General features: G+C 43.3%; 1 protein-coding gene across 4 annotated transcripts in view; it reads left to right on the top strand.

Moving 5' to 3' along the window:
• The first annotated feature begins 325 nt into the window (after positions 1-325).
• Positions 326-11,432, top strand: part of TGS1 (trimethylguanosine synthase 1) — a 50,345-nt gene continuing 39,238 nt past the window's right edge. For 2 of the 4 annotated variants that reach the window (XM_077810258.1, XM_077810260.1), the window contains exons 1-4: positions 326-511; positions 5,323-5,425; positions 7,652-7,716; positions 9,680-9,858. In XM_077810258.1, coding sequence (XP_077666384.1) covers positions 463-511; positions 5,323-5,425; positions 7,652-7,716; positions 9,680-9,858 — 396 coding nt within the window. In that variant the 5' untranslated portion in view covers positions 326-462. Of the gene's footprint in view, positions 512-3,442; positions 3,520-5,322; positions 5,426-7,651; positions 7,717-9,679; positions 9,859-11,432 lie in introns of all 4 variants that reach the window. The other 2 variants (XM_077810261.1, XM_077810259.1) reach the window with 2 other exon arrangements.

Here is an 11,432-nt window from a genome sequence, read left to right as displayed (position 1 = left end):
CCCCTGCCCGAATCCTGACCCCCCCCCGCCGCGATTTGCCCCCTTAATCCTTTTCAACCCCTCCAAAGGGGAGGCAGCCAATCGCCAGGAGAAGCGAGGGCAGCGGCAACCGCGACGGTTACTGGGCATGCTCAGTTCGGGAATGGGGCGAGGGAGCTGTTTGTGCGCGGTGCAGGGTGAGCTGCAGGCCGGCCGGCCCGCCCGGGCTCTCACACCCCCCCCCCCATTCAGCCCTGAGTCCGGAACCACGCTCCTGCGACTCCGCCCGGACCCCATTGGGTGCGACACCCCAACCCCGTCGAGGCCGCTTCCGGCGGAAGGAACGCGAGGCCATTGCGCCCGCCGCGAGACTCGCACAGCAGCGCGTGCCCCTCCGCTGCGCCCCGCCTTTCCCGTTGGCCGCGGGCGGGATGCCCTACGAGCCGCGGAGCCGCGTCGTGGCGGAGCTGCTGCTGCAGGCGGATGAGGGAGCTGGCAGCATCCTGTGCCTCTGTTCCCGGGCCTTTGTGGAGTGAGTACGGGCCCCTCCCCCGGACCTCAGCTCCCTGGGGCGGGCCTAGGGGCGCTGGCCTGGTGTTAGCGCTAATGCAGCGGCTGTCTCTTTCCACGGGGTGGGTCTCTCCCTGTGCACCGGGGGGATCAGGGCTTCACCTCTCTAGTGGGGTTACGAGAAATGTCAGGTCAGCAGGGGAGGTACCTGTGTGCTCCAAAGCAGGGCTGGGCATTGGACCCGTCCAAAAATAATTGGTCAGTGGACTGGCCAAACAGTGGTCCGGTATTTTCAGTGTGTCAAAAATGATAAAATATGTTAAATTCCTATCCTATAACAACAGTAACAAAAAGAGCAAAATCAAGTCTACAAAATTAAGTTGACCTATGTTACATTGATGTACAGCTACCGCAGTAATTACATTGTTTTTGCATGTCCACACTATGCTCCTTGTGTTGGTGGTGCATGTCCTCACTAGGAGCGGTTACTAATTTAACTGTCAATGTAGGGCATTGTGGGATGGCTTCTGAAAGGCCACAACAGTCAATCTAAGCAAAGTAGTGTCTACCGTGACACTGCGTCAATCTAACTACGTAGACTTCAGCACTATGCTTAAGTTATTAAGTTGGTGTGATGGGCAAGTTACGTCAGTGGGAGCTATATTTTAGTGTATACGCTTAGGTCAACGTAAACTCTGTAATGTAGACCAGGGCCAAGTCTTTTTGGTCTCCAATAGGCTCAGCCTTACTACAAACCGCAAGTTATTTAACTGTTTCAGAGTAGCAGCCGTGTTATTCTGTATTCGTAAAAAGAAAAGGAGTACTAGTGGCATGCATCCGATGAAGTGAGCTGTAGCTCACGAAAGCTTATGCTCAAATAAATTGGTGCGTCTCTAAGGTGCCACTAGTACTCTTTTTTTTTATTATTTAACTGTGTTATTTTAACTCAGAAAAATCTCCAAAAAGAAAATAATTTCTTTACAAATGAAAGAATAATTATTATTCGCATTTTAGTCATGTTAGGTGGCATACAAATGAGACTATTATTCAAGTCTGAGCAGTGTCAAAGAAAAATAAAATTTAAGCAGTAATAAAACAAACACCTAGCAACTATAAAAGAAAAAAGTCATTTTTAAATGCACGTGTGCTAGGTAGGCAGCTGGTCAACTCTTCAAGCATCTTTCTTTTTTAATCTTCATTTTCTTTGTCAACTTCAGCGGCTTCGTCTATATCTTTGTCCTCATCATTGCATGCATCGGTATCTCCTTCTTCTTCTTTATCTGATGAATATTGAGTCAACTTTTCATCTACATTTTATTCTCCAATCTTACATTGTGATATGTTGTCACCAGCTTCCCAGAAAGAGGATGTCTTCAGTTTCTGGGTTTTGAATGGATGGTTCCCCAGATGGACCAGTTTTGTTTTGCACATGCAGTAATATATGTATGTGTTAAGAAAATCTGCCATTATAGCTATAGTGCAAGGAGGACACAGCCCTTTCCACCACAATGAAGGAGATTTGATTCTACTGCTGAAACTACACTCCATGTTATTTTATGACTGAATGGGCTACCTTTTGCTTTATACTTTCTTACCTGTACATTTGACTATCCTTTACAATTTGCAGAAGCCACTATGAGGTCACCAGTTGAAACAAAGTAATCATCAGTAAGGTCTTGGCCCTGGAAGCAAAGGTCAAAAAGCTAGGCAGCATTATCTGTGGGAATGATCACTTGATTTTTCTGTGTTTTTTTTTCCCTTCAGCTTTTGTAAGTGGACTGTGTTTTCCCAGATATGTTCTTAAGGAACTCATTCTTGGCATCAGACAACATAGCACTATTTTCCATATTCAGAGACTGCTGAATTGGAATTAATTTGCAAACTGGATACAATTAACTTAGGCTTGAATAAAGACTGTGTGTGGATGTGTCATTACACAAAGTAAAACTATTCCCCCCCCCCCCCCCGTTCATCACACGTTCTTGTCAACTGCTGGAAATGGCCCACCTTGATTATCACTACAAAAGGTGTGTCGTCGTCCCCGTCCCCCCCCGCTGGTAACAGCTCACCTTACCTGACCACTCTTGTTACAGTGTGTATGGTAACACGCATTGTTTCATGTTCTCTGTGTATATAAAATCTCCCCACTGTATTTTCCACTGAATGCATCCGATGAAGTGAGCTGTAACTCACGAAAGCTTATGCTCAAATAAATTTGTTCGTCTCTAAGGTGCCACAAGTACTCCTTTTCTTTTTGCGAATACAGACAAACAGCTGCTACTCTGAAACCTGTCATCTTATAGGCAGTACATCAGTAACATAGAATGTTTGTATTGTCATTTATCAACTAAAAGTCCAAGCAGCTTTCATGTTACTCTGTTGTAGGTCACAGCCAAAATAACCTTCCATGGATTCAATTTATTGATTATATTTTTAAACTGGTTAGCGATATATTGGGCTGTGTGGGGTGATGCTCAGTTGTTTACTGGAATGAGTAAACACTTGTTGTGGAGTTGTTATCATGAAGGTGATGACATCCTCATTACAAATATTGCTCCAGACACTAGAGACCTGTGAGGAGCTTTTGCTATAAAACCAACTCTCTCTTCCTCACATAATTCTCTTTGACATTCAGAAGACTGCCTGCATGCTGCTTCCTAATAGGTACTTTGTAAATTGGACACTATTTATGAAAAAATTCTAGTATATAAGGATCTTTATATTTATGCCATTTCATATGGACATCCAACAAACATACAGTGAAATTTATTTTTCTGGTCCTGGGACATTCTATCCAAAAATCTCTTGATACCAGTTTGATGAACATTGGAAGACTTTCCAGGAGTAGAAGTTTTTGATGCTGAAGCAGATGAGGTAGCAAAATTCTTATTAGAAGTTGAAATGAAATTAGCTTCACTTTCATTGTCACTTATATCACTGTCTTCATCAAAAGATTCCATGCTTAATGATGGTGCTGCCGGAGACAAAGCAGAAAGAGAATGCACAGAAGAAAACCAAATTTTGATGCAGGCCAGTTTTCCTTTTTTTTGCTTGACTGCAATAATCTATCTTTGACAGCACCTAGACATATACCACAAGAATTCAACAAATGTTTCCCCATTCTACCTACATGTGTCACATACTCAGAAAACCAGAGATTGCACGTAACCTTGACAGTTATTGCATGTTCATGTCTATTAAAATAAAATGTCCCTGCAAATGATTTTGGCTTCCCCTGACTCTGCATAATAGATTATCAGGTATCTCTTAGAACTGAATGGCTATGCTTAGATTGAAATCTATTTCTAACTCCTACTGTTCTAGAAGATTCCAGACAATCGAAATGTTTTTGGGCATGCTGCCCTCTCCCTCCTAGGACCTTTACAGATTCCCAGATCCCATGGAGAACAGATGACCTCTCCTCCCCGCAGCAAACATAAGGGACTCATAAGCAGCAGTTGGAGGAATAGAGCAGGATTTCAGGAAGGGAGGGGCCTCTGCAGAGATGTGGTGTCAACACTCCTCATTAGCATAAAGCGTTTTATATTCTCAGCAAGATTTGTGTGGGAGGGCTTATGAAAGGGATTTTTGTTGAGGGGAGAAATGGGGGGTTATTTACATGGGCGTTTGGTGTGGGTGGGGAAAGTGTTCTGGGGGGGCTTAATAGCTGTGATACTTTAGTTAAGCGAGAGGCTTAATGGCTGCGCATCTTTTCTGTGTGTTGGAAGACGAGGTTTAATGACTATGATCATGCTTCTTCCTCCCCTACTCCCTTCTAAGTTAACTTCTGTATATTTGTCTGGTCAGTTTAAATCATAAGCTCTTCAGGGAAGAGCCAGAGTCTTAACTTGTTTAATGTGCTGTCTGAAATGCCACGTACATTGATGGCGTTGTGTACAAATAAAGATATCCGTATGTACAATGTTCATTAAGATTCCAGCCAATCAAGCTCAGCTTTCCCCCAGTTTACCTTTTTCAGCAACAGATAGCTGTAAGCTGGCGTGGCTGTCCCTCGGCATCCACATATGGCAGGGGGAGGTGGGGCGTGCCTCCTCGCAGTTTAGGTCAATTAGAGCCTTCTCCGAGCACAGGAAAAAAGGGGGGAATTAGCAGTTCTCAAGGGTCCTGTCCTTCAAATGGAGTGGGGTCATAAATAGTCTGGGCTCTAGCCTGTAACCAGGCAGAGCGGCAACAGTCTCTTCGCCCAGCCATTAAGCAGGGTGGGGCAGCAACCACCCAAGGCTCTGGCCTGCAATCAGGCAGATCTGTAGTACCAGCCCAGTGTAGGGGCTCAGCTACAGGGTGAGTGTCACATGCAGTCTCTGGGGGCTCAGGTACGGGGTGAGCTGGGGAGCACAGGCCTCCTGGCCTACAGAGCGGGAGTACTGCCACCCCAGTGGTAGGATGGTAGGAGGGACATGGGCTTGCCCAACTCCACTGTGTCCCAATCCAGGGCCCTGTCAATGGTGGAGCAGTCCGCCACTGGGTCAGCAGGGATCCGCCTATGACACACTGACCTGATCTGAGGCTCACTCTCCACCAGGCTACTGCCTAGTTCCCCTCCATTGCATCCTTCTCTTCCCCATCTGGCATACCTGTGTCCAGGGGTCGTTCTCAGTCTCCCCGGCATACACTGCCAGGGTTAGCGTAGCAGTTCCTCCACATCAAGAACGTTGCAGGTCCCTGGAGCAGCAGCAGCGGTTCTGTGGGGAAGAAATGCCAGCAGTGGGGAAGAAATATCCGTCTCCTCCAGCAGCTCCCTCCTAACTGAGCTGCAGGGCTGGCCTTTTACATTTCCCCTTCCTGTCCTGCCCCTCTGTGTCTGGCTTGCAGGTCGTGGCCCTCCTGATTCAGCCCACCAGGCGGCTTGCGGTGCTCCTTCCATGTCCGCCTCTGACGGGGGGGCCACACCTCCTCGCTACAGTGGCCTTAACAAGTGAGTGATCAAGACTAAGGCTGTCAAGCGATTAAAAAAATTAATCACGTGATTAATCGCATTGTTAAACAATCATAGAATATCATTTAAATATTTTTGAATGTTTTCTACATTTTCAAATATGGTGATTTCAATTACAACACAGAATACTAAGTGTATAGCGCTCACTTAATATTTATTTCTGATTACAAGTATTTGCACTGTAAAAAACAAAAGAAATAGTATTTTTCAGTTCACCTAATATGAGTACTGAAATGCAATCACTTTATCATGAAAGTTTTGAATGTCAAATTGTGTACAAAAAAACTTGCATTCAAAAATAAAACGGTGTAAAAATTTAGAGCCGGCAAGTCCAGTTCTACTTCTTGTTCAGCGAATCGCTCAAACAAGTTTGTTTACATTTACAGGCAGTAATGCTACCCGCTTCTTGTTTACAATGTTACCTGAAAGTGAGAACAGGCATTTGCATGGTGTTTTTGTAGCCAGCATTGCAAGGTATTTACGTGCCAGAGATGCTAAACATTCATATCCCCTTCATGCTTCGGCCACCATTCCAGAGGACATGCTTCCATGCTGATGATGCTCATTTAAAAAAAAAAAAGCGTTAATTCAGTTTCTGACTGAATGCCCTAGGGGAGAATTGTATGTCTCCTGCTCTGTTTTACCCGCATTCTGCCATATATTTCCCTTTTTATAGCAGTCTCTGAAGATGACCCAGCACATGTTGATTTTAAGAACACTTTCACTGCAGAGTTCACAAAATGCAAAGAAAGTACTAACGTGAGATTTCTAAAGATAGCTACGGCATTCGACCCACGGTTTAAGAATCTGAAGTGCCTTCCAAAATCTGTATGGGACAATGTGTGGAGCTTGCTTTCAGATGTCTTAAAAGAGCAACACTCCCATGCGGAAACTAGAGAACCCAAACCACCAAAAAAGAAAACCAACCACCTGCCGGTGGCATCTGACTCAGATAATGAAAATGAACATGCGTCAGTCTGCACTGCTTTGGACTGCTGTTGAGCAGAACCCGTCATCAGAATGGACACATGTCTTCTGGAATGGTGGTTGAAGCATAAAGGGACATGTGAATCTTTAGCGCATCTGGCACGCAAATATCTTGTGACTTCGGCTACAACAGTGGCATGAGAGCACCTGTTCTCATTTTCTGGTGATATTGTAAACAAGAAGAGGGCAGCATTATCTTCTGTAAATGTGAACAAACTTGTTTTGTCTTAATGATTGGCTGAACAAAAAGTAGGACTGAGTGGACTTGTAGGCTCTGAAGTTTTACATTGTTTTGTTTTTGAGTGCAGATATGTAAGTAACATTTGTAAGTTCACTTTTACGACAAAGAGATTGCATTATTGCAGTACTTGTCTGAGGTGAATTGAAAAATACTATTTCTTTTATCATTTTTACAGTGCAAATATTTGTAAGCATAATATTTGTAAAAATAATATACACTTTGATTTCAGTTACAAGGCAGAATACAATATATATGAAATGTAGAAAAAAATCCAAAATATTTAATACATTTCAATTGGTATTTTATTAACAGTGCAATTAAAACTGTGATTAATTTTGATTGATTTTTTTGAGTTAATTGAGTGAGTTAACTGCGATTAATTGACAGCCCTAATCAAGACATTTATGTCGGCTTGCTAACAGCACCGTCATGCAATCAAAAGCGTAGTCTGCCACCTACATCAGGGCATTTGTGCTGGAAGATCTGACAATATTTGACTGGTCAAATAGTAGGTGGCCAAGTGACTGCTCAGTTGACCATCTTGCCAAGCCTACTGTGAAATGCAAGCAAGGCAGGATGATGCTAGCAATGAGCTTGGAATTGTGTTAGCAGCAGCATTGGGGGTGACAAGGCATATTCCACACAGCACCCTCTCAGAAGAAATCTGAGCACTTGGGCCCTGATACTGCCATAAATGACCACTGATCTTGCAAGGGGCACCCCATGAACAGTGGATTGCAGGATTGGGGCATTTGGTTTTCCCTCCATCTAGTAGGTGGAGGAGGCCCTTATTTCTCAGTCAGTCTTTATAGCTTCTTAGCAGCTGCATTTTCTGTCCATCTTGTTCTTGCTGATTTATTCTGTGATTCGTCAGTGGTGTTGCCTTTTCATGGTTTTTGTGTTGTTCTGGTTTTTTTTATGACCTTGATAATGATGATGTGTTTTAATGTTTGGGTTTTTTTTCATTTGTTTTATAGGGATCGAAAATTATACAAATTAGGACTAAAGGGGTTTTATGGTAAAGAAGACTATGACAGTACAGGTAAAGTGTGCTTGATAATTAAAGACATCAGGGTTGATTTTAGTTCAAGTGGCTAAAATAATTACTAATTATGTAGTAAATATGTGCTTTGTGGTAATATGTGTAATTATGTAGACGTGATTACATTAGTTATTCAGGGTGCGGTAATGCTGTATAGTTACTAACCCATAATCATACTAATTTCTCATCCATTTCTTAGTGCTTTTGCTAAAGAGGACCTTTCCGGCCTAAGGATAACATAATTATTCCTTAAATGTACATTGTGTTCTGGCAGCTGTTACTTCCTCTGCTCTGATTGGCTACCATCCTTAGCACTCCCCATGAAGATGCCTACATGAACATGATTCCCTTGACATGTGATTGCCTCCTTACTATCCTGTCACTCCTACCTGGCCTAAATACTAAATATTTTGTAAAGGAAAAGCTCTGCCTAGAGAGGAGGCGAAACTTTCCACACACATTGAGAAAGAGCAACAAAGTGGAGATTAAAAGAACTTGGAGTTGTCAGAGTGCTGGGGTCAGAAGTGGAGGCAGTCGTATTTCTTTTAGGTATATGGATGAGTTCTGGGGTCAGTCACCAACCAAAGCATAGAGGTGAAAGGAGAGAGAGCACATTTTAGTAGATGAACTTGAAGATGATCCTTGTTATCTGCATAATAAATATACTCTGGGCTAAGAAACTGATTTTTTTTTAAATGCTTAAGAATCAGTTTTTGCTACAGGATTACAAATGTCTGCATTTAGCCAGCCTCATTAATATGCAGTGCCTACTTTGGCAATTATTTTTGTAGCTCTAAACATATTTGTAATTATGTCAATTTTTTTAAATGTAAAGACTGAGAGAAGAGCAAATGGTGAATTGATAGCTGGCTATATCCTTTTTGAGGTGATTTAGTGACATTCTTGGCACACCGTGTTTTGTAAAATTGCATGATCTTTGTTAACCCATTTATGGTACATTTGTAAAGTTACTGACCATCTCCCATGGTTTAATGCAGTGGTTCCCAAACTTTTTCTGCCACTTGTGCAGGGAAAGCCCCTGCCAGGCCGGGCTGCTTTGTTTACCTGCTGCGTCCGCAGGATTCGGCCGATCGCGGCTCCCACTGGCTGCAGTTTGCTGCTCCAGGCCAACGGGAGCTGTTGGAAGCGGTGCGGGCCGAGGGATATACTGGCTGCCGCTTCCAGCAGCTCCCATTGGCCTGGAGCAGCGAACCGCGGCCAGTGGGAGCCGCGATCGGCCAAACCTGCAGACGCGACAGGTAAACAAAGCAGCCTGGCCCGGCAGGGGCTTTCCCTGCACAAGCGGCGGAACAAGTTTGGGATCCATTGGTTTAATGATATGCCAAAAAAAGTCCTGTGAAGCATTTACTTTCTGTACTCTCTCCCTTGCTTTTAGATTTTTGGCCAGATACTATCAGGCAGTATGTGTTTTACAAATATTTAAACAGCTGGGACTTGATTTTCAAACTGGGTCTCCATTTTGTAGGCACTGTAAGAATTATGCCTGTAGTGAATTGCACCCACAATTCTGTGTCCCCACTCCATTCATGCTTTTTTTGAGTGCAGTTCATTTCAGGGGCAACAATCATGTAGGCAAAAACAGAGGCCCTTATTCTGTTATAATTAATTGAAATAATTACATCATTCAAAAGTTCAGAATTCATGTATGTATTTCTTGGCTGCTGTGTTAAAAAAAAATCAACAAAAAACCCTACATACCCTGCAGATATGTAGTCACTTCAGATGAGTTGGAGATAATTCGTTTTGCTGCAGTGATCAACTACAGCAAGAGATGGAGAGGGCTGTGCCTACTAAGCAGCTTTCAAATGTTGTTATAGAATGTAGCTGGGGAAAGAAACTTGAGGTGCAGATCTCCTGATTCTGCATCAGAAAGATACAGAGCAGAGCTGGGTAGGATTGAAACCAATTTATGAAATTTTGAATTAATATCGCTTGTTTATAGGAGAGGAGCAAATAGAGGAAGAGAAGGAGGGGAATCATCATCCCAATGTGACAAAAAACTCAAACAACAATCATTCTTTGGGCCTGGAAGAGGATGAACTGGACTCAGAGGCTGAACTCATGAGGAGTATGGGGTTACCACTTCAGTTTGGAGGACTGTCAGCTCACAAGGAATTTGTGGTAAACTCCAGTTTACTGTGCTTTTTATGCATCTTTGTATTTCCAGACTCTGAGCTAAGAAAGTAAATTGAACGCTGTGTGTGTGCGTGTGTGTCTGTATGTCTCTGCACACATGTGAAGAAGCTGGTCTTAGGAACTGATTAATTTCTTGAATGAACAAATTTGTGAATAAACTGATCAAAACACAATATTAAAAACAGTGGTACACAAACTGTGGGACAAAGGAATTGAATGGGAAATGAATACACACTACTTTTAATTTATAGAACACTGGTAGGAGTGGTGCTTTATAAAGTGCATGTTAAAATAAAGTATGGTATGAGGGCTGTGAAGGAAGTAACTTCAGTGAAAGATGGGTATTCGTTCTCTGGAACCAACTTCTCAGTGGTTCAGCTTTTGCCTCTGAAGTGGCCATACACAATCTGAAGAGCAGGTTTGAGTTTCAGTTACTCTCATGTTTGACTTTTTTCAGATTCATAATAGAAAAGTTTGGTTCTAAAATATAGGTACTTCTAAAGATACTTGTGTGTATATATTACAAGTCCATTAGGTAAATCTGGACATCTTTTATCCAGCAGGCATTAAGAAAAAATGAGCAAGGTGTCCTTTGCAAAACTTGGATCACAGCATTTCAGTTCTAGCTGAACTTTGACAGCAACTGAAAATGGGTTTCCAATTTAACAACTTGAACACTGCTTGTTCTTTTGAAAGTCTCAGCCATTGATGCAAATGAACTTTGAAGCTCCTTTCCTCAGCAGTACAAAGCTGAGTGAAGCTGACTGTGATTCAGAAATAAGTTTGGGGGTGTACTTCTGTGTAGGATAAGTTTTTTGTGTAGCTGTTGGCCCTGGTAAGTTGTACTCAATGTAAAAGAGGATTATTCTCTTCCCATTTTACTGCCAAATTAATAGTTTCATGGATTTAGCCAAAGATCCACGGTCGGCACTAGTGAAACAATTTCTTGATCTCTGTTGATGGCCTTTAAAAATGACTACTGGTCAAATTCATGGCTTATGTAAACAAGCATTCCTGCACCAAGTTGGCCATCTTATTACCTTTTGCCTCCTGTTAGTTGTTTCCCTGTCTCTTCTCCTTCACCATAGCTTTGTCAAGTTTACCTTGTGTTTTGGGCAGCATATGAAAGGGTTATATGCTGTGGCAGGAGTTCATTTCTTCCCCTGCTCTCCTCCAAAAGCTCCCTTAGTATCTTCTACCAGTAATCTCATGAGTAAGACTACGATTTTGTCATGGATATTTTTAATAATAGTAATGGACAAGTCACGGGCAATAAACATGGAAGCCATGACCTGTCCCTGACTTTCACTAAAAATATCCATGACAAAATGGGGAGGGAGAAGGGTCCAGCACCCTGCCCCACTGCATGCAGTGGGGGCAGGGAGCTGTGGCTCCCCTGCCCAGTGGCTGGGAGCTAGGAGTGATCCCTGACTGTGGGGTTGGGAGCCGGGGCAGGGGTGGGGGGGAGGGGTGATCCTCCACTACCTTTGAAGGGCTGGGAGCTTAGGGATCCCCCACTCCCTGCAGTGACTGGGAACTGCAGGGTCCCCCCACCGCCC

This window comes from Eretmochelys imbricata, chromosome 2 (genome assembly GCF_965152235.1).
Source record: "Eretmochelys imbricata isolate rEreImb1 chromosome 2, rEreImb1.hap1, whole genome shotgun sequence".
Taxonomy (NCBI): domain Eukaryota; kingdom Metazoa; phylum Chordata; order Testudines; family Cheloniidae; genus Eretmochelys; species Eretmochelys imbricata.
Note: the sequence above shows the minus strand (reverse complement) of the source record. Positions and strands in the feature narration are given on the sequence as shown.